Here is a 23,660-nt window from a genome sequence, read left to right as displayed (position 1 = left end):
AATTAAGCTTCTTGTGAAACAACTTAAGTGTCAAAGTTCTAAACTTGTCTAAAGAGCCACCCATTACAACTTATAGATAGATGCAATGATATCCAACATCCTTAGCTTTAAAAAAGTAGAATGCTTGACTGTAGCTTGAAAGTTCAAAATTTTTTCCAAAAAGCAAAGAAAAACACCAAAGGAGCTAAGTTTTGTGGTCAAATTCTCAGAAATAACTAGTCACTCTAGCCATGCAAAACACATGCCGTTTGTAATACCAGACTGTTTATTTTTCCTCCCCATCCCTAGTTGCGTTTTTGAGCAATGCCATAAGGCACATGGGCCGTGATGGTACCAAATTTCTGTGCTGATTCAATGTGGAACATTTGGTCGTCGAAGAAGATGTGGGGCCGAATCTTCACTAAGATGGGACCTTTAGGGGCTCCAGCCAGGAAAAGAGCTTCATCTATCTCTAGACCCCATCGGCGAAGGGTCTTCAGCACACGGGCACCTGAACTCGCTGCACTACGAGCTGTAACCAGGTAGGTCCTGATGGGGCAAAGCAATCGTTCGTCTTTGGCATAGAATTTTTTCTGCAGTTTCCCTAAATCTTCCAGAAAGCTTTTAAGAGGACCCTGGAAAAGAGAACGTAAGTCTCAGCTGTGCAAGGGTGAGCAAAAGAGAAGTGATTACTGAAAACCAAACCAAACCAAACCAACCAGCCAACCAACCAACCAACCAACCAACCAACCAACCAACCAACCAACCAGGGTCTTATAAGACTTTAAAATCCACAGGTTGCTGACTGGCATGCAGTGATTCTGGGCTGACAGTACGATGCCAAACTCTCTACATTTATGTGAAGATATTTCCTGATACACAACCATCCCTTGCATGCCTGGAATAAATCTAGGATAACCACATCATTTTTCATCCAGACAAACATATTTTAAGTGTGAAAGAACGTTCTATAAGTAGTACTCCAGGGCAATAGGCATAAATTATCCCCGGTAACTGGGAGATGTGTTTCAGTTGACCACCAAAACCACCATTGTACCACATTGTTTGTCAGCGGAACGTTTTACCTTTGAAATTACTGTCACTTTGTTTAACTAGTTGTTTGTTTGGCCTGAGTCCAACCCTGTCTTGTCTTAACGCTATGTAGCTTTATAGTTTCTACATTAAGACATAATATTTGTTTCTTTTTATGTTATTTTAGTCTTTTCCATTGTTTTATGTTTACATCCATGCTTAACTATTTTATACTCATTTATGTCTTTTATGCGCATGCCGCCATTTGCATGCTGGCCAACATTTGTTGCATAGTACTGTCTTCTCAAGGAAATGCTTGTGGAAATCCTGTTTGACAATTTAGTATATTATCATCATACTGCTCACTGTCCCCTCTACCTGAGTGAGGTTTTGCCTAAAAATAGATTCCATGATTCATATTTTCTCTGAATAAGATGGAACTCAGGTCATCAGGCTTGGTGACAAGCAAGCACTCTTATCCTCTAAGCCACCTCACTGGCCCATTTTAAAACCATGTTTATTTTAGTGTGTGTGTTCAGGGGCACACACATGGTTAAATATACAATCAGGATAAATAGACATAGCTGGCTGAAGGGAAAAGTTCAGAAAAATATACAACTCATACAGCATTATTCTAAAAGTCAGGAATATATGAATATCAGACAGGCATTGTATGAGGAACAGGAGTTGATAAATGTGATATAGAATATATACCATTTCCCTAAATATGTGGAATTCAAAATATGCAAAACTGATCAAAACTGCCAGGTATGTTAGAACTCATTTGTAATCCCACCATATGAGAAACTGAGTCAGGTGGCAGTGAGCTTGTCTTAATAAGGGTTTTATTGCTATGAACAGACACCATGAATAAGGTAACTCTTTTTATTTATTTATTTTTGGTTTTTCAAGACAGGGTTTCCCTGGCTGTCCTGGAACTCACTCTGTAGACCAGGCTGGGCTCGAACTCAGAAATCTACCTGCCTCTGCCTCCCAAGTGCTGGGATTAAGGTGAGTGCCATCACTGCCCGGCTGAGGTAACTCTTATAAGGATATTTAATTGGAGATGCCTTACAGGTTCCGCGGTTCAGTCCATTATCATCAGGGTGGGAACATGGCAGCATCCAGGCAGTCATGGTGCAGGAGGAGCTTAAAGTTCTACATCTTCATCTGAAGGCTGCTAGGAGAATACTAACTTCCAGGCAGCTAGGATGAGGGTCTTATAGCCCACACCCACAGTGACACACCCACTCCAACAAGGCCACACCTACTAATAATGCCCTTCTCTGGGCCAAGCATATGCAAGCTATCACAGAGCTCAAGGAAAGCCCTAGTTACTGCTGGATGTTTGTCATCATGACACAAGTTGACACAGATTATCTAAGAGTAGGGAGCTTCCAATAAGGAAATGTCCCCATAAGATCCAACTGCAAACATTTTCTTAATTAGTGATTGATGACTGAGGGCCCAGTCCATTATGGTTAGTGCCAATACCCTGGGCACCAGGCTGAGCAAGACGAGGGAAGCAAGCTAGTAAGCTGCACCTATTATGGCCTCTATCAGCTCTTGCCTCCAGGACTTTACCCTGTTTTAGTTCTCATTCTAACTTCCTTTGAAGATGACCAGTAATATGGATGTATAAGGTGAATAAACCCATCCACCCCCAACTTGTTGTTTTGGTCATGGTCTTTCTTCGAAGCAAGCAAACAAATGAACAAAAACAACCACCAAAAAAAAAAATCAAAAAAGAAACAATGATAACAACAACAACAACAACAACAACAACAACAACAAAAAAACCCAGCCAACCAACCAACCAACCAATCAAAGAAACAAACAAACAAAAATCACTAAGACAAGTTGGTACCTGACCGTGTTTTGGGGAGAACTGTGGAAGAATCTTAGTACTTTGCAATAGGAAAGCCATTTAATGTTGAGAGCTTGGCTGGATGTTCTGTGGCTGCTTGGAAGTAAGAATGATAAGAACAACACAGAGGGTATTGCAGGTGCCCCCTCCCTCCTCTGGAAGTCCTGCCTGGCTACAAGAGCTAGGCACGTCAGTCTCTTATTATCTCCCTCTGGTAATAATCTCAGGCTCATCCCCATAGATTCCCCTTATATTCCTCCATCCCAAAATCTTCCCCTGTCCCAGACTTCCAGCTTGTCCCAGAGATGCCCCCCACCTTGTCCATTATCATTCCCACCCATATCCCCCCACCACCTGATCACTATCACCTTTCCCCTCCTCACTCCTACCCATTTCCCTCTTTCCATCCATCTTTGATGGCCATTTAGTTTCCCCTTATGAGAGAGATTCATGCATCCTCCTTTGGGGCCTCCTTATTACCCAGTTTATTTGGGTCTGTAGACTGTAACATGGTTATCCTGCACTTTATGGCTAATGCCCACTTATGAGTACATACCACATGTGTCTTTCTGGATCTTGGTTACCTGACTCGTGGTGATATTCTCAAGTTCAAACCACTCACAAAGCCTTCAACCTCAAATCTGTCTTACCTACAAGGTGAGCAGGGATAAAAATGGAGCAGACACTGAGGGAATAACTAACCAATGACTGCACCAACTTGAGTCCCATCCCATGTGAGAGAGCTAACCCATGACAGTATTAATGATACTCTGTTGTTCTTGCAGACAAGAAATTAGCATAACTGATTCCTGAGAGGCCTCATCGAGCAGGAGATGGAGGTAGGTGCAGAGACCCAAGACCAAACATCAGGCAGAGCTTGGAGAGTCTTGTGGAAGAGTGGGGGCATAGAACTGAGCAAGCTGGAGCGGGGTGGATGACACCATAAGACCTTCAAAGTCAATTAACCTGGAGTCATGGGGCTCACAGAGACAGGGCCACCACATAGGAAGTATGCAGGGACTGGGTCTAGGTCCCCCACATTTGTAGCAAATGTGCAGCTTGGTCTTTGTGTGGTACCCCTAACAAGTGGAAGAGGGGCTGTCTCAATCTCTGTTCTCTGACTTTGCATTCCTATTCTGCCTGATAGGGTCTCAGGGGACAGGATGTTCCTAGTCCTGCTGGGACTAGTTGTCCCAGAGTGGGGTGGTACCCAAGGGAGGTTCCCCCTTCTCTGAAGAGAAGAGTAGTGGGCAATGAGAAAGTTGAAAGGGTATAAGGGTAAGTAGACTAGGAGGAGAGGAGATAGGGGGGCTGTGATTGGGATGTAAAATAGATTTAAAAAAAACCCTTTAAGAAAAAGGAGCAGTATAGAGGGTGGAGGTCTCAACTATGGAGTTTTCAGAGGGAAGTTTAAAGACTCTATCATGGCCATTTGCTATTTTGATTTAATCCTGTGGTTCTGACTAGCTGGGTCTGAAGAATCAGCTGTAATTAACAAGATACCAGAACCACTAAAGTGAAATCTTTGCTTTGCTGGGATACTTCATGCTGGTCTTCTAGAGCTGAGCATTTAACAGTAATTAAGAAAAGACTGGCATTACTGAGGCAAAATCTTCTGGAAAAGTGTTTCATGAGAGTTATCACACATCAGCTGTGCTACAGAGGTGGCAAAGATTGTATCTCGTGCTGGCAGTCACGAACTTTGTAGTCTAAGAGTCACCCAGGTGGCAATGGTTTTGAAGGAATGAAGGGATCATGGAGAGCAGCTAATGCTTGGCTCTAGAGAGTGCAGGAGAGGTCATTGGTGAAGGTGCGGCCTCAGTGGTCATCAAAGGCCCAAGATTGAAAGGGACATTGTAAAGAAGCTGTGGCTTGGCACCATAAATAAAACCTACTGGTGAAAGTTTAGCCCAGTTGCAGTAGAAGACCCCTATGTTTGGGAGAAACCAGTACCATGGATTGAGCAAGAAGAATAGCAGTAGCAGTGGGGGTGGAGCCAGATGTAGCCTAGAAATCAAGCTATTTGTGCTGCAGAGAACAGAGTTGGAGAAGTGACCCAAGCCCTTTGGAGTCAGAAAAACTCCAGTGGATCCCAGATACTGGGCATTCTTTTATGCCCATTTGGGCAAATGTTGGAGTTTGGTTTTGCATTTTCAGATTGTGACTGTGCCCCTAATCTTTTCTCTTGAAGAAAGAAATTATTTATTTTTTATTTTACTGGAATCCACAGCTGAGAAACTTTGGATTTTAAGACTTTGGATTTTAAAGGAAATTGGCTATTTCAATGGGATTGGAATTTTAATGTGTTTGAATTTATAAAGACTGTGGGACTTTAAAAGTTACTTATAATTTTAATATGAGATCTTAAGAGACAAGGAAAAAAAGGGTCATGGCTTAATAGTGATGTTTGTGCTTGTGTGTCAAGCTGACAAGGGGTCAGTTATGCTGGCTAGTCTTATGTGAACTTCACAGAAGCTAGAATTATCTGAAAGGAGGGAATCTCACTTGAGAAAATGCCTGCATAAGATTCTTTTGGCATTTTCTTAATTAGTCATTTTCATAGCAGGGCCCAGCCTATTGTGGATGGTGTCATTCCTGGGCTGAAGTTCCTGGTTCTATAGGAAAGCAGGTTGAACAAGCAGAACCCATCCATGGTCTCTTGATCAGCTTCTGCCTCTTGGATCCTGCCCTGTTTGAGTTCCTTTCCTGACTTCCCTCAGTGATAAACAGTGCTGTGGAAGTGTAAACTGAATAAATCTATTCTTCCATAACTTGCTTTTTGGTCATGATTTTTCACCACACTAATAGAAACAGCAAGTAAAACAGTCACATAGTTAGATCTTATCTCAGTCAATCAAAGAAAAAAAATCCCCAGTAATATTTCTGTACTTCAACACTGCCTGCTTGTTGTGAAGACAGCAAACAATCAAAAAGAATTGAACATCTTACAACTGAACTAAAGTGGTGGTGTAAAATGCTTTCCAGTACAAGCACCGAGTTTGTATCTGTAGCAACCACATCAAAAACCAGGTGTTGGGGGCTGGTTAAGAGGTTAAGAGCACTGGCTGCTTTTCCAGAAGTCCTGAGTTCAATTCCCAGCAACCATATGGTAATTCGTAACCATCTATAATGAGATCTGATGCCCTCTTCTGGCCTGGAGGAACACATGGAGGCAGAACATTGTATATATTTAAAAAGGGGTCGGGGGAAGTGTGGTAGTATAGGACTTTAATCCTAGCACTAGGGAGGTAGAAATGGGAAGATGGACAGAGTTTGCTGTGCACCTAGTTGGGAATTCAAGGTTCAGAGACTGTCTCAAAACATATGGGTGACAGGGAAAAATGGTTGACATCCATCTCTTACTTCTACACACACACACACACACACACACACACACACACACACACACACACACCCTTTCATGTCAGCAACATGGCTTTAATTAACGTGATTAATCTAATTTACACTTGTAGAATGGACCATCAACAATACATTATTTTCACAATGCATAGGACATACTCAGCAGGTTATAACTTTCTCAGAAAAAAGTACACCACAACAAACAACATAAAATGCAAAATAGATTTTCTGGTCACACTGGAATAAGACATGTGAAGAGTAACAGAGCTACGTGGAAGAAAAAAAAAACACCTCATCAAATGTTTCACAGTTAATTTACCTTAACTGTAAACAATCCAACCAATAAAGGGGAAGTCATAAAGAAATTCAAATATATTTTGAATTGAAATAAAATGACATCACTTTTAAACATCTGGGATATTAATTTAGAATAAAAAAAGAGACCAAATTACACAAAGTCAGTGACCTAAAAATGTTAGGAAAGTTACCTTGTGGAAAAGATAAAATTGGTAAATTACTACCCATAGTGACACAAAAATGAAATAAAACAAAGGAAAATGACAATAATTAATATTATTGGACATGAAATCAGGAGCACATCACTTACTATTCTAAAAACATTTTTAAAAACACAGTAAAACATATATAAGTTTATGATTATAGAAATAATGATATTTTAAATTTCTTTGAGAAGCACAAACAATAAACAGAAGAAAGGAATGGAGTGAAGAAGAAAATTTAAATGGCTACATGGGAGAAAAGTCTTTCAAGGTCTGGCAAGATGGTTTAGGATAAAAAAAACCCTTTTTGTATAAGCCTGAAGACCAGAATTAGATTCCCAGAACTCATATAAAGGTGAAATGAGAGCACTGAGTGTTGCGTTTTATATAAAAAGGAAGGGCCAAGGATATGTTTGATAGAGCCAGGTATGGTGAGGTGGAAGTGGGTGTCTCCACGGGTCCATGCTGAGGCATCCCTTCCCCCTGAGGTACCAGCCATACAATGGGTATAGTATGGAATAGAGTTTATTTAGGGAATAGGAAAGGGAGTGGGGAAGGGAGGAGAGAGAGAGACAGAGAGAGAGACAGAGAGAGACAGAGAGTCAGAGGGAGGTGGGGAGGGAGAGGGAGGTCTGCTAGGAACAAGTGGAAACAGTGGAGAAAGGTGGGGAGGGGGAAGGGGAGAGAGGGAGAAAGGGATCAGGAAGAGAAGGAGCAGAGAGTACTAGGATAAGAGAGCCAGGAGGGGGCAAGCAGCCCCTTTTATAGTAAGGCGGGCATACCTGGCTATTGCCAAGTAACTGTGGGGTGAAACCTAGAAGGAATGCTAACATTGAGTCCACAAAGTTGTCCCTTATCCTCCATATACATGCCATAGCACATTTGATCCAACCTCATCACAGATACAACACACACACATACACACTTAATATATATATATAGTATATACTAAAATAATATACATAATAAAACGTTTTTTAAATGATATCTGGGTCTAGGTAGTTTGTCTAAAAAGGTTTATCAAACATTTACATAATTTTCACGCATTTTATGAAATCACAAATCATTATTACTCTACTAATCAAGTGAGATACAGCAAGTAAACTCTAGACTACTCGCATGCATGCATACATACATACATAATACATACATACATACATACATACATATATATGAAGGCAGACAACTTCTCAGACTGAATCCAGGAATGTCTAAAAAGGATGATACTCTATGACTTTCTCCAGTGTTCATGCAGTGCATTACTGCCTCAACAAGTTAAGATCCTTCAGTGAATTTACATATGAATGTCCTCCCAAACCAATGGATTTTCTCAATGAATAGTATGAAGGTATCAATCAAAACCCAGCATCCATTCCACAAATCTTTAAAAAATGCATAGTGGTTGGTAGCACCTTAACTTGACAAAGAATATCTGAAAAGATCCTGTAGATACATCAATTAAGACTGGAAGGCTGAACATCCTTTGAAGGACAGGGAGCAAGGCCTACAGGTCCATACTCTTGGTTGCTACTGAACATTATATGGATCAGATTCAGAATAAAAACTGGATCAACCATCAGTTCAGATTCAATTTGGATTCCATTTTCATGTTTCCAATTTTCTTCTGTTGAAACATCCCCTTTTAGATCTAGATCTTAATTTTTAATACTTCATGAAGTGGATTTAATAAAAAGAAAAAGCAAAAACAAACAGATACACAAAATCCTCCAATACTTGTTTGTTGAAGGCTAATTATTTATTTGGAAGCAGAATATCAGTCTGGAAGTTCTTCTCAATTAAAGTGTCTTTCTTGAACTTGAAGTCACAGTCTGACAGACCAAGTAAATGTTTACAGAGCGGTGAGTATATTAGACATGATTTTGAGGGCTAAAGATTTTGAAATGGCTTAATGGTACACAGTCCTGTGTGTCACTAATAACTTGAAGTAAGTTACCTCATCAGTAACAGAAGATCACTGAAGTGTTTCCAAGAGGATATATAAAAGAATGGTAAAATTCGCAACCATATATGTTCCAAAGTAAGGAGTAAGGAGGAACTTACAAGCAAAGGAGTAGAATGTACCGAGTGGAGGAGGCCATCTAAAATTAGTTGAAAGTCATCACAAGGAACAACATCTATATTCACATGTTGGAAGAAAAGTAGATGAAAATTAAGGTTGGTTATCTTACCTGAGCAAGAGGCTTATTCTCAAATAGTGTTTCATGTTGGAAAAATTTGTCCAGCCCATGATCCTTGGCAATATGTTCAGATTCATCTGAGAAGAGGACAGCATCCCCATCAAAGGCCACGCGTAGCTGTGTGTCGCAATAAGCCATGTCTTTGGCTCCAGCATACATGGTTGCAGAGGCAATACCTGACATCATAGAGATAGATTAGTACTCTTCTTAAGCCTATAGGTTTTAGTTTCTCCAAGTAAAGTCGATTTCCCCGTAGAAATGTTTCTTCTTTAGTTATTGCCACATACTTCTGGCCCTGCCTACAACTACAAATCTCAGAATATACACAGACTCTGTTTATACAGGAATGGGAGGTGAAAATGAGTTATGCAATAACCACAGAAAATGTTATCTTCCAGTAAGGTCAAATCCTTATGGAACACAAGTAAGGGGTGCCATATGTGTAAAAGCCCCAGCAGAAGAGGCAATAAGAAGAGAGCCAGCTAAAGCTGTGTGAAACCCAAGGTAACTGACCATCAGTTCAAACCTTATGAGCTAGGAGAATAAACCCAGGTCACTACCTTCTTTTATTGCTTCTTGTACTTTTTCAGAATCAGCAGAAAGATACAGGTTGGTAAGATATGCCTTCAAATATCCAATGGGGCTTTTCCCACCCGTCAAACAGAAGCGGTCAATCAGTAGACCTATTATCAGATGAGAAAAGCTGTGTTATGATCAAAGATATAACATTGATCCAAATGGCATTTACTGTAGGAATAAAATGTTGTATTAGTAAATGCTTGTGAGTTCATCTGTAAGTCTAACTGTATGTTGTAAATTTTTGAAAACTAAAAATGAGTTTCACAGCACCAATATTATAAAACATCAAGGAAACTTCATAGTTTGGCACACTATAGTTTATGGAGCATATTAATACAGACCATGTCAATTTACTTAAAACAGCATGCCATGTGTGATTCTCCTTATAGAAAAGGATGCTGGAAAGACTTGCACAACCTACTAGTTCAAAGACATAGGGTAGTCTTCAGCCCACATGTCTAACTACATCTGCATGAGGATAATTCTCTCTTTTCCTTAAATTACAACTTCCTCCTTGCTTATTGAAAGGAGTTTTTAAGGTATGGCCCCATTTTAAATATTATTTCTACATTTCTTCAATGTAATACATAGTAATAAGTCACCCAGGATTTAAATTATTTTCTAAAGATAATCTAAAAATTTCACTTCTTCTTGACTAGAATATTTGATTGCAGCTATTAGCAAATGAAATATTAACTGAGATCTCTACCAATGAACATCCATTTAACTTGTAAAAATTATCAATTATGCTATATCTAAGTTGCCCAACCTGGTATTCAACTTTCATGTGTTTCTGTGTAACCTAGGTAGGTCTCAAATCCAAGATAACCCTCTTGCCTCTTGCTGTAGTCTTCTGAAAAGTCAGCATGATAAGCCTATGCCATCAGGCTTCAACTAATATACTTTTAAACACCTCCAAACAATTAAAAGAAGAAAAATTGACTGTTCAAAAGATCTTGTATATCCAGCACCCACATATACAATGAATAAAAGAATGAATTTGTACAAGTTGTCTTGAAAGATATTTAATGAGCTAAGAGATATAGGTCAGTGGCTGACCATTGAACAGCAATCCATATACAAAATAATTAATTTAATGGTATCTATTAAGAGTTTTTAGTAACTTAGTATACCCGAGATATAAGATACAATTTGCAAAACACATGAAACTGAAGAAGAACAAAGACCAAAGTGTGGACACTTTGTCCCTTCTTAGAATTGGAAACAATCACCCATGGAAGGAGTTACAGAGACAAAGTTTGGAGCAGAGACGAAAGGATGGACCATCTAGAGACTGCCATATCCAGGGATCAACCCCATAATCAGCATCCAAACGATGACACGAATGCATACACTAGCAAGAGTTTGCTGAAAGGACCCTGATATAGCTGTCTCTTGTGAGACTAGGCCGGGGCCTAACAAACACGTAAGTGGATGCTCACAGTCAGTTAATGGATGGATCACAGGGCCCGCAATGGAGGAGCTAGAGAAAGTATCTAAGGAGCTAAAGAGATCTGCAACCCTGTAGGTGCAACAACATTATGAACTAACTAGTACCCCGGAGCTCTTGACTCTAGCTGCATATGTATCAAAAGATGGCCTAGTCGGCCATCACTGGAAAGAGAGGCCCGTTGGATATGCAAACTTTATATGCCCCAGTACAGGGGAATGCCAGGGCCAAAAAGTGGGAATGGGTGGGTAGGGGAGGTGGGGGGGGGAGGGTATGGGGGACTTTTGGGATAGCATTGGAAATACAATTGAGGACAATACGTAATAAAAAATGAAAAAAAAGAGTTTTTAGAGAGTTATACCTTTTAACATAGAATTCCTTTTCTGACTGTATTATTATAAGGAATCTACAAAATTTTATAAGGATTTAAGTATAAAAATCTAAGGTCCAGATTATATTTGAAAATATATATTCATCAATGTGAGACTCATGCATATGATAAAAATCTATGTGATTATTCAAAATTATGTTTAGGTTTATGATAAACTGGGTAACTATGCTAGATAAAGAAAAATATGGAATCTGGTCAGCTGTTTTCTGAAGAATTAAGGGACATAGGCCACCAATGTGGGTAGAATGCTCTGGTGTCAACAAAATATAAAATTTTCACTTGATACAAAGTTGGCTTTAAGGGTCTCAGAAGTGGATCTTATAAACCATTACATAACATCAATATAAAGTTCTAGAAAATATGTGTTGGTACCAGGATTTCAAAACTGAATGAAAACATTTGTTTTGTTTTGTTTTGTTTTGTTTGTTTGTTTTGTTTTTTCTCAAAGTGATTCCCAATTACTAAGGAGCCGGGCATGAGTAACGAAGACCACAGTAGAGGTAGGCAAAGACTGTCTTCTGTATCCTAAAGAGGGAAATAACCAACTCTTCCAAGGTAAAAGGTTGTAATTCCATGGAAAAGACCAGATGGAAAGGTGTTCCAACTGTTTAATCAACAGAATTCATATGTAAGTAGCTGATTCCAAAGGCTGGAAACCTGGTGTGTTTATCATGCTTCAGGACAGACATACCAGTATCACTTACTAAAGCAGTGAGATTGTGATGCCGTACATCTGAAGTCCCATTCTGGGAAGCTGAAGCAAGTTTATCTAGAGCTAGCCTGTGCTATATATGGCAAGAGCCTAATAAACTTCATTTGCTGAGTAGTGTATGCCCCTCAGAGCCTTTGCCATACATTTTCTCTTCAATTCATAACATTATAAAGGTTGAATTACTAAAATGCATTTCAGATTTTATAAGTAGGATCATGTGAAGTAGAATAAAACGCAACAGCTTATAATACACCTTGGTTATTTATAAATATTCCTAATTTAAACCTAGAATCTCTATGTTCATAATTTAAACCTGATTTTGATGCGACTTACTCACAACTAAATCCATTACTGGAAAACAAGACCAAGGCATCTTAAACAGACTGTTAGGTCATTTCATAGTAGAAAAACAAAAGGAAAATTTACAAGAAAGGTATATTGGTGGCAATGCTGTGAAGATCAGCACCAATGCAATCCTTTATGTAAAATAATAAAGACACATTTTCTGGTAAAAATATGGACTTGTGTGTGTGTGTGTATGTGTGTGTGTGTGTGTGAGAGAGAGAGAGAGAGAGAGAGAGAGAGAGGGAGAGAGGGAGAGAGGGAGGGAGGGAGGGAGAGAGGGAGAGAACAGCCAGGAGCATCCAATTTTAAGAACTAGAAGGGGAGGTGAAAACCTTTAAACCTTTCAACCTGTAACATGGATCTGTGGTGAGGAAAAAGTTTGATCCCATAGAAAAAGCCTCTGGGCTGACGGCTCCTTGAAGTCAAGTTCAGAAGTGAAAAACATAAAGCAGAGAAATATATTGAGGACCTGGAATTAAGACTTTGAAATTCACACTTGACAAGTTAAGTCCAGAGCTTTGAGCCCAACTCTGTGCTGAAGTTAAAAATGAACATGGTCTTTCTTGTTCTGACATAGGCAAATAAACAGTCCCCACGCAGAAGGGGGTGTTGGTATCAAAGACACTGCAGTGGTTTAAGCCACAGTTAGCTAAATAGCATGGCTTCTTTTTTGCAGGGCTGAGAGCCGGTCTTCCACATGGTATTTATTTTACTTACCATAGTGATTGACGCTGTTTATAAGCCTTACTCCCACTTGGGCATGGTTATTAGTCATCAGTACTATATCGAATAAGTCCTGTTCGTCAGGATACAGATCACGGAGTCTAGAGTTGACATGCTGCAGTGCCTGCAGGTTGCAAACATGGATGTATAAAAAAGGGCAAGCAAGGTGTTAGGCAGCAAGAAGAAAAACACCTCATCAGGGTCAGAATCAAGCTTCACAGAGTCCTGAATGAAAAATCAGGGCTCCTTTAAAACACGGTGATGTCACCTTTCCTATGTTTTCTGACTCCCACACATAAGTCTCAATTAATGCCCATGGCACAAATGGGGATGTCTACAGGATGGTATTAAAACATTCTGTTTAATAGAATTGTCTTGGAAGAGGAGATAGGATAGGATGGTTGTGGAGGGGAAACTGGGAAAGGGGGGGGCAACATTTGAAATTTAGTATAAATAAAATAACCAAAAAAATTATCTCAGCAGTAGATAGAGAAAAGGATACATTTAATGATATGCCTTCTTATTTGTCTATTTGTTTAACTTTCTAAATCCTGATTTTATTGTAAGAAATTTGGAATGATTTGGGAATCTACTTGTCACTCATGCAGAAAGCAGATTGAAGCAAACTGATAATCTCATTTTGTTTTTGTATGTTCTATGGAACATCATAGGCTGTGACTCACTTATTTTAAATTTAGTTTTGGCATTTAATTCATTCTTTTAAACTGTGTGTGTGTGTGTGTGTAAAAGAAAGAAAGTACTTCCAGAGTCTCGATCAGTGGTTCTCATCCTTTCTAATGCTGAGACCCTTTAATACAGTTCCTCATGTTATGGTGACCCCAACCATAAGATTATTTCCCTTGCTACTTCATAACTGAAAAATTGCTATTCTTATTATTTGTAAGGTAAACATTTTGAAGAGACAGGGTTGCCAAAGGGGTCATGGCCCAAACATTGGGAACCATATGTCTAGAAGCTGCAGATGGTTGTGAGCTGCCCTATGTGGGGATTGGGAACCAGGTCATGTCCTCTTCAAGAACAATGCCAGCTTTAAATACTACACTCTTCTTTCCAGCCCTTTAATCTTTTTACAAAAAAAAATTAAATGTTTTTCATGGGCTGGTGGTTTAGCTCCATGGTTCTACATGCCATGTAAGTATCTTTTACTCCAAACCCTTAGAGGTGACATTTGCTTTCACATAGTTATATGATTGATTGTATAATAATCCAATAATTGTATACAGGAGATAAGTTATGAGTGCTACATATTTTAGTATACATTCATGATAGTACATGTCAGGATAGTCTTGATTCTCTTAATATATTTGGGGTCAGACCAGCTCAAGTGAATTCCATCATTTTAATAAGGCATGTTCTTTCTACTACTCAGGACCATGAACTCCTTATTATTTCCTACCTAATTCTGTTTGGAGGAAACAGGCTTTTGTTTAAAGACCAGGTGACTAGGGCTCCATTGAAGAAAGCCACGATTCATAATGGCAGATTCAGGATGAAAAATCCTTTTCTCAACAATTCCAGATATCTTTGGGACTTGGTCAGCTGGAATGGGGCAAGAATTAGAAAGATGGTGTAGGGGTTATTGAGGAGAACGGGTAAACTCCCAAAGGTCCATCTGGGTCCTTTTTCTTCTTATGCAGAGTCCCTGATGGGAGTGAACGGCAGTTCACACAGTACCTTGACAAACCGGAACGCTGGCCCTGGCGTCAGGATGACGTTCTCGTTGGTGAGCTGATACTCCATGTACTTCTCCAGACCTTCCTCTTCGTAGATTTTCCTGTCATCTACCATATTGAAAAGTGCCCGAGAAGAGACGGCAATGGTGATGGCATGCTTGGGTTTGGGCTGTGGAAGTCAAGGAAAGGAAAGTCAACACATATAGATAAGGGTAGGGATGCAGCTGAGACAGGATAGAGGACTAAGGTGGTAAGGCTGAGAAGGACTTCTCTACACAATAAATGGGATGGAGTTGAGGGACAGGCAGAAGGGAGCCTAGGGGTGCCAGAAGCCAGGCACCCTCACCGGCCTGGGCCGTGCACAGCTGGGGATCTTCTCATACAGCATGCTCACAGATGTCCAGTAGGCCTCATCCACCTCATCTTCCTCTGTCTGCTGCCTCTGCCTCTGCTGCGGGCCATCGGATATATATTCCGGTTCCATGTCCACAGAGGTGCCATACTGGAGGCGACGCTGGGCATAGGGCTTCCACTCAGTAGGAGGAGTGCGCGGATACTCTCGGGTCTTGGGCATCCCTTCTCGTGAGTCACAGCTGTATGCATAGTCCCTCAGCTGCAAGTCTCTAGGCTCTCTGTTTTCCCTGTGCGCCCACGGATCACTGCCCGTATACATCTTCGCCGATGTTCGTCTCGAGTTTGGCTCTGTTTCCGGAGGTGTGGGAGGTTGTGATTCAAGCTGGGTGATAGGTCTGTTCTGGGGGGTCTGTTGAATGGAGGACTTCTCTGATGTCTGAGGTGGAGGTGAGGTCTCGTGTTGACTGGGGGAGGCAGAGGAAGTTCGAGAGGTAGTGGAGCTGTTAGGGGCCTGATGAAGAAATGAAGGTTGAAGTTTAGGCCCATGAGGATTTACATTTATCTCCCATACTGCACGTCCTAGCTCTAGCCTATTCCTAGAACGAATCCTGGTTCATTCTAGCCCCTTTAGCTAGATTGAAAGGCATCCAAGCATGTCTAGTCTCCAGACGTTGGGTATTACTGTTAAAATAGACTGCTTGCTGTACTCTCATCCACCAACCCCTCTACCTGGACCTCACACATGGGTATCACATTTGCTCATTGCAGCACCTCGTCTTTGGCTTTGAATAAATCGTAACCTTGCCTCCCTCAGTGACTCCAGTGAGCTTCATGTGCATATTGGGTAAGACACTGGCACTAGAAGGCTTACTTACCCTAACCCTCTGTGACTCTCTTTGACCAGTGACTATGCATGTGATTGCTGGGAAGGCTTCAGTCCTTTTTTTTTTCTTTTAATTTAACAATTTTTATTAGATATTTTCTTCATTTACATTTCAAATGCTATCTCTAAAGTCCCCTATACACTCCCCCTGCCCTGCTCCCCAACCCACCCATTCCCAAAGTCACAGTCTTGATATGCTATCAGATAACATCAGAGTTGATTATCTTTCTAAATAAGAAGGGGCAGTTCTGGAGAAAGAATGCGTTACTGACACAGCTCTGCAAGATGTTACTAAACATTCACATATTCATAGAACACTCAATTTATGTTTGTTTCACATGTATGGCCATTCTTGGTGAGATTACTGAACCAAACCCAGAAAAATATAGGTATATGGAATGTGTTAATATATTTGAACAGGGAAATCTCTTCTTTTCTATGTATCTGAAAAGAATTTCATAATCTCACTTATGTGGTCAGGCCAAGTCAAGGGTCTAAAGCCCATGCAGTGACATTTAAATTTTCTCTTTTGATTTGATTGTTTTCTTCCCTTTCTTCTTTTGAAAGCCATGGGTACTCAACTGTGTTTGTTATTTGGATGAAGGACAGAGAATATACAACTAGACCTAAAAACTGTATTTAAAATCATTGTCTTCTGTTTTGTAATATGAAAATCTGGGCAGATCGCTCTGTGTTTTTGTTTTCTCAGTGGTAAGTTTAGGCGGGCCTAGGTGTTTCTGGAAAAGCTAAATTAACTACCAAGAAGTCAGTTACCATTGTGTCCAGGATTTCCTGGATGTTTTGAGTTAGGATCTTTTTGCATTTTGCATTTGCTGACAGGACCCTGATATAGCTATCTCTTGTGAGGCTATGCCAGTGCCTGGCAAATACAGAAGTGGATGCTCACAGTCAGCTATTGGATGGAAAACAGGGCCCCCAATGAAGGAGCTAGAGAAAGTGCCCAAGGAGCTGAAGGGGTCTGCACCCCTATAGGAGGAACAATATGAACTAACCAGTACTCCCAGAGCTCGTGTCTCTAGCTGCATATGTATCAGAAGATGGCCTAGTCGGCCATCAATGGGAGGAAAGGCCCTTGGTCTTGAGAAGAATATATGTCCCAGTACAGGGAAATGCCAGGGCCAGGAAGCAGGAGTGGGTGGGTTGGGGAGCAGAGTGGGGGAAAGGTATAGAGGACTTTTGGAGAGGAAATTAGGAAAGGGGATAGCATTTGAAATGTAAGTGAAGAAAATATCTAATAAAAAATTAACATTAAAAAAAAAGTCACTTACCCAGAACAGGGTCTAAACACTTTGAAAATTAAGTCCCAATAGATAGAAGTTATCATTTATCACTCACTACTCTCTTTCATCATTACCTCTACCTTGATGGCAGTATTCCTGCTTCTGGGCTCATCCACTGATGGAGCTCCAGTAGATGGGCTCCGTGATGTTCGGGACCACTGATTTCGTACAACGTAACCTCGGGAGTCTGTATTATGCAGAGGTAATTCTTGGGATCCCTGTGTAAGAGAAAAGACCCAACTATTTAATTCTTAACTATCTACTCCTTATATGTATGTGCCCACAGGATAACCATGTCAGACAAAAAACAGCAGCAACCAAGGGAAAGATGTTCCCCAGCCATGTTTCTACGACCCTTGATTCAGTCTAGGTCCTGGTTGTGCTGTTTTTGCTTTGGCTCAATCCTAACTTCAGCATGAAGTAACAAAGTAGAAGTTCACCAAGAAAAGCATTGAGCACCCAACATTACGTAACCCTTGTAGTAGCTCAGAGTCTTCCACCTGTGACTCTTCAGTCATATCTTCTCCTTTCCCCAACATCTGCCCTTAAAGATAAACCTATGACTATAGGTCAAAATTATATATCTATGATTTTACTGTGCTATAAATCGAGGGCAGCTGGTACTCAAACCACAGCTGCAGCAGGGCTCTGTGACAGCTACACATAAGTGCATACAACCTGCCAACCTTTGTTTCATGATGACACCATGGAGAGGCAAGTGGACTATTTTCTGTCCCATATCCTTCCCCTACCCAGGATGACTGGGGCTCCCCTCCCAAATTAGTTATGCGATCTCTGCTCACCCTGATCATGGTGATCTGCCGGCCCTGCTCCCACAACAGGCACATGTGAATATAAATACGTATTGTGCGACAGGGGCTAGTTCCCTCAGCTGCACAAAGGCAGCGTCTACAGGAGTGGTGATACCGCATGGGGCAACATCTCAGCGAGTGATTCGGGTAGCCTGCACGCCTCATCTGAAAGATTGTGCAGAAAATGGGTCAATGTGATGGCCAGACTTCCATTCCCTCCCTGATCTGAATGGACCAGTCTCCTCCTGTTGGCTGAGTAGAGGAGACTGTATTTCTACACTTATCATTCTTCCTGAACAGGGAGGCTGTGGACTGGAGGGAGGGCAAGGGCCAGCTTCTCCTGAGTGTACCCTTAACCTCTTCACTAGGACCTTAGGGGTATCCATTGGTGCAGACCTGAAGGGCTCACATGTCTCTTCCAGAGCTTCCCCCCTGTTTTTTTTTCTCATTGTGTTTTCTGCTTTCTTTCAGCTGTGTTATGCAGGGCAGCTCACCTGAGTGCTCAGACGAGCTCCAGTTTTGTCAGAATCCTTTCTTTTCTCTGCATCTAGACTCTCTTTTGAGTACCTCATTCCAGGTTCATTCTTAATATGGAAACAAAGAATGTTTATTAATGTTTACTCTCAGAGACATTAGAAACCTTGGGTTTGGGAATTAAAACAGGGTAAATGAAACCTAAACTTTGTCCCTTGGCCAGCATCAAAAATTTATGTAAACTTTAGCTATGATTCCTTTCCCACTCTAACAAGTATAAGAAAAGGACACATTTTATAAATAAAATATTACATAAGCATATTGTTATGTGACTCAGTCATTCCATGGGTTCAGGATATGAGCTGTATTTATCATTAAAAATGATAGCATGAGGAATGTAACGAGAATCTCCCAGGGATCGAGAGCATTTGGATTTAAGTGTAAAGATGCATATGCAGAATAATTGTTTCTTCCCCTATGTTTTTCTGAAGACTGCTAATTATGAAACTTTTCATTTTCTATATAGAACAGAAACTCATATAGCTGATCCTAACCAGTATTAATTTGATTTTTTACAAACAAAGACTTTTATATTTTACAAATTTATTGGTACATCTATTCTTAATGTCAAGTTTCTCTTAGCATCTAGCTAAAAAAGGGAATTACCTACTAACCTACTAACAAACTAATAGGTAAAAATCAAGAACAGATAGGATGAGCACTTATTTTGTAGAAACCTAAACAAACATTGATGCCTGCATTTTGAGTGGGAAATACCGAAGCCTACTTGTTTCATTCTAATTCAAGTGTGTGCTGTCATTAATATTAGTGTTAAGTGTCTTTTTATGATGTGCAATACATACATAAATTAGACCAAAGTCCTTTTAGAAACTTCTATATTCATCCGTTTACTCCCTGCACCGGCCCAGGAAACATCATCTCCATGGTGTTTGAATGAGAATGTGACTTCAAGGAATGGCCTAGCTGCATAATTATTGAGCTAATTTGAGTTCTCCCCACCAACTCCCATGGCCCCATTTCAGGTTCCATAATATTCTGTCACTTCTAGCTTCCAAAATATTTAAATCTAACCATTCTTTATCTCTGTTTAAGGTCTCCGGTCATCACTCATGGCTTTTAAAGCCTTCACATTTCCAAAGGTGTCTCTTTTGTTGAATGTAAGCATACTTAAGCTTTATTCCTGGGTCAACTCTATCTTCAACCCAAACAGACCAGGAACATCAGGATGAAGCCCCACTACTTCCTATTTCTATGCTCAACACCCATGTAACCTTTTGTAAGCCACTTTCTTTTCAATAATCTCCAAAACTCAGCTCACTCCAATCTTGGTTTAGCATCAGAGGCAAACGTTCTTTGTACAAATCTCCTATAGAGTCATTGTATTTACTTCATATTAACTATGAGCATATGTTCAACACAGGCTGACACACTAGGTTGGCCTACATTCTCCCACACCACCTCTTTCTTTGTTGCTTCCATTCCCTATTCCATGTCTCTGTGATCTAGACTTATTTGTTGTTGCAGAGCATTCTCAGAGAGTAAAAATGGATGAATGTTTCCATGTTCTCAGCTTTCTGGTAAGATTTTAGGATAGTTCACTCATTCACTCACTCACTCACTCACTCACTCACTCACTCACTCACTCACTTTCTTTTTGTGTTTCAAGGATGTTTGACTCATTTCTTCAACTGATGGAATTCGTTTGTTGTTATGATGGTCTTCATCTCCCCAGCTCCATTTCCTATCACTTCGCTGGCTCAGTCTAGCTCTGAATTTAGAATGTCAAATTTATGACATCATGTGTGATTCCATGGTAACTAACTGATGCCACACATATATACTTAGATTTCGTTGTTGTTGTGAAGAGAGTAGTAGCCATTCCTATTTCAGCATATTTACTTATTGCCATCTCTTGCACCTGTAGGAATTGATGTGTAAATTGCTCAGATGTCCATTATGCTGCAATATCCATTTTATAACCTCATTATACCTATGTTTTTTAAAGCCTGACTCTGTCACACATCATACCTGTTCTCCTTGGCTTTGTCCATATTCTGGTTGAAATGAATACAAACTCATTTCTGGGTTCAGGCATTTTTTTTTTGCTTGTTCGGTTTTTTTTCTGCAGATTCAGAGACTCTGACAGCTGAAAATTGGTTCTAGTTGTAGAGTTTGGCTCTGATCTTTGCTTTAGTATGTGTGTGTGTGTGTGTGTGTGTGTGTGTGTGTGTGTGTGTATGATTTCTTTCACAGTGGCAAAGACCCTTGTCATTGTCAGGGCTGTTCCCTATGCCTGGACAGAGTAGGTTTTTGCCTGTACTATCTTTGTCTATCTTTCCTCATGTTAGCAGAATCCCCATCCTTTGATATACATTTCCCCTTTTGTGTAAAGAGAAAGCATTATATCAAAAACAGTCCCCAGATTCTGGTTCATAGAGTCAAACCATATTGTTATGTTTTTGTTCTGATTTTAATCTTCATTACAATATAGGTAAGATACATGTGTTCTGTCAGGCCTAACTGTTGAAACCATAAAGAGAAAGAGAGGTTCCTGACCTTCCTAGAAATCACTGAGGGTCGAATTTGCTGGTACAAGTTTTCTAAATAATCTTTTACTGTATCTATCATTCAGGTATTACTTTTGAATTCCCTTATGCCACCACTCTCTACCACAATACCTTCTGCAACCTCAACGAGTTTGGCTAATTTTAATAATCTTAATTTTCTCCATTACAAAATGGAGAAACTATTTAGATAATAATAGGAAAAAATTTTAAGATTTATTGTGGGTGCTGGCAAGATAAATTAAGTGAGTGAAGTGCTTGCTGGATAAGCATGAAGATCTGAGCTTGCATCTTTAGCACTATTGTAAGTAGCCAGTTGGGGTGGGAACACCTTAGCCTTAACACTTAGCAGGGCAAAACCAGGTGCTATCTCAGGGCTTGTTAGCCTGTCCAGGTGAAATGCAACAGGGTCTTTAGGAGATCCTGTCTCGAAACCTAAGGTGGAGCCTTTTCTATTCTTTTCAGTTATCCCCACTGTGCAGGTGCCAGAGCTGAGCACCTGTCACCATGTCTCAAAAATTGAGGAAATCGTGAACTTTCTGCTCACAGCCTGGCAGAAGGATGCCAAATATGTTAAGATCAAGAAGAACAAAGATAATGTGAAGTTCTAAGTTTGCTGTAGAAGGTATCTTTACACCCTGGTTATCACAGACAAGGAGAAGGCAGAGAAGCTGATGCAGTCCCTACCCCCAGGATTGGCAGCTGAAGAGTTGATATGAACCAGACTCCTGCATGTAATTATTAAAAACCGTGAAAAGTAAAAACCAAACCAAACCAAACCAACAACAATGTTGACAAATCCCAAAACAAGACCAAGAAAATAATAAAAACAAAACAAAACATAAGGTAGAGAAGCAATTGAAAAAATAAAAACATACTAACAATGACCTTCAGTTTTCACTGTTACACTTGTCAGTGAAGTCTCCAACATACAAATTTAGTGTAATTGTTGAAATAACTGAATTTATAACTGAGTAATAAACATTAACTATTCATCTCATTCATAGTCCTTGCTCCTTATGTAATTTTAAATAATTTAGCGACTACTGAAATATAGTTGTAAGAACAGGATTTATAGATGCATGATACTTGTTGATAAAGGTTTATGAACAATCAACTGTCAGTCTTGTGACATCCCCCCACCCCCATTCCCTATTTGGTAGACTTACTGGTACAAGCAGAGTAAAGTAGACAGCTGACATGGGACAGACACTGGGAAAAGCTCTGACCTACATTCTACAGAATAAAGAAGGAAGATGTAATAGAGACGAGAGTTTATACCAGTTTGCTTTCTTAATGACCTTTCTAAACCATATCTAGGATCAGCTTGTCTGATCTCTTCTATACTCTATCACCTAAACTAGCAATTAAATATTTCCAATATTACATAGTATAGCAGAGAACAGGATTCTAATAAGTATTTAAAATTATTTTATGAGTTAAGATCTAAATATATAGCTATGTTATTTTGTCTCAAGCCCCAAAAGTGATATTAAAGAACTCTTTCATGCTGATTTTCATATTTCTTTATTTATTTCCTCTTCTTCTCTACTCCTTAAATTCTCTATTGAGCATGGAATAGCACACATGTATAGGAGGTAAGTAATTTACTTGGCTTGGATTCTTTTCTCTAGAGGTTGACCTTACACATAAAGGCAAATTGAAACATCATTATGATTGTGTGTGTGTGTGGCCTTCGAAGACTATCTCAGACTGGTTTTAATGATTTAATTACCATTGCCAGTTTCAGTTGTATATAATTTTTAAAAGAGATCCATAAAAGGATTGGAAAGGAATGTTGGAAAACCACAAATATGGAGAGTTGTAAATCTTCATTCTTCATCTATTTGGAGAAAATACTTTTTTAGTTCTTGCCATGGTTACAAAGATGATCTACCCTTTGTGTTGGCACTGTTCTTCTTAGCAGAGTGTTTCAAAAATTTTTCTGGGACATAGTTTCCACTTGGCCATACTCTCTCTAGTTCTTATTTTCAGGGACAATAGTGATATCACTTGACAATTTTGGAGATGTTAGGAGACTATTGGTTAGTCTGGAGCTTTTCAAAGAACAAGGCAAAGATTTTGTCCTACAACTAGGAATTGCCATCCAGGGAAGATATCAAAGACTTATTTTCTTCTCATGACTACCCTGTTTCATTCAGTTTTGTAGAAATCAACATCTTAAGACATGGCTTTCTTGCTTTAATGGTCTTTATGTCCCAAGTCTACTCACTTTATTGAGTCTAAAGATACAGGAACACATAAAAAAATGTCAACAGTATTCATTGCTATTTTACAGTGTTTTCATAGATGTGGAAACACAACCTTAAATGTGTTGCAATTTTTAAAGTTAGATCTAGAAGCACAGGTGAAGATAAGAAGTGTGGATGGAAAGAGTGGTCAGCCAAAGTGCATTATAAA

The 23,660-nt window shown here is 39.8% G+C and overlaps 1 protein-coding gene across 16 annotated transcripts; it reads right to left on the bottom strand.

The window, feature by feature from the left end:
- Window positions 1-243: 243 nt before the first annotated feature.
- Window positions 244-20,447, bottom strand: Nt5c1b (5'-nucleotidase, cytosolic IB). 16 transcript variants are annotated; one of them, NM_001373971.1, is made up of 10 exons: window positions 20,323-20,445; window positions 18,675-18,764; window positions 18,172-18,345; window positions 17,443-17,586; window positions 15,177-15,695; window positions 14,832-14,999; window positions 13,131-13,260; window positions 9,497-9,619; window positions 8,928-9,112; window positions 248-614 (listed from the first exon to the last, which is right to left on the bottom strand). In NM_001373971.1, exons 1-10 carry the CDS (start codon window positions 20,353-20,355, stop codon window positions 285-287), a joined length of 1,896 nt encoding a protein of 631 aa, NP_001360900.1. In that variant the 5' UTR covers window positions 20,356-20,445; the 3' UTR covers window positions 248-284. The 16 variants fall into 16 exon arrangements, 8 of the variants coding, with proteins under 8 accessions (NP_081864.2, NP_001297511.1, NP_001360900.1 ...); NM_001373973.1 differs by having other exon boundaries at window positions 15,225-15,695; NM_001373972.1 differs by having other exon boundaries at window positions 17,449-17,586.
- Window positions 20,448-23,660: the final 3,213 nt, after the last annotated feature.

This window comes from Mus musculus, chromosome 12 (assembly GCF_000001635.26).
Source record: "Mus musculus strain C57BL/6J chromosome 12, GRCm38.p6 C57BL/6J".
Taxonomy (NCBI): Eukaryota; Metazoa; Chordata; class Mammalia; order Rodentia; family Muridae; genus Mus; species Mus musculus.
The sequence above is the reverse complement of the archived record's forward strand: the minus strand, read 5'-3'. Positions and strand labels throughout refer to the sequence as shown.

Bases quoted from the DNA above. Each gene is read 5' to 3' on its own strand.
- Nt5c1b (NM_001373971.1), bottom strand. From the start codon at position 20,355: ATGAGTCAAACATCCTTGAAACACAAAAAGAAA. The intron at 15,696-17,442 runs GTAATGATGAAA...TTTCTTCATCAG, and splicing joins ATACTGCCATCAAGGTAGAG to GCCCCTAACAGCTCCACTAC. The intron at 9,113-9,496 runs GTAGTGACCTGG...CTATGATGTCAG, and splicing joins ACAAGAAGCAATAAAAGAAG to GTATTGCCTCTGCAACCATG.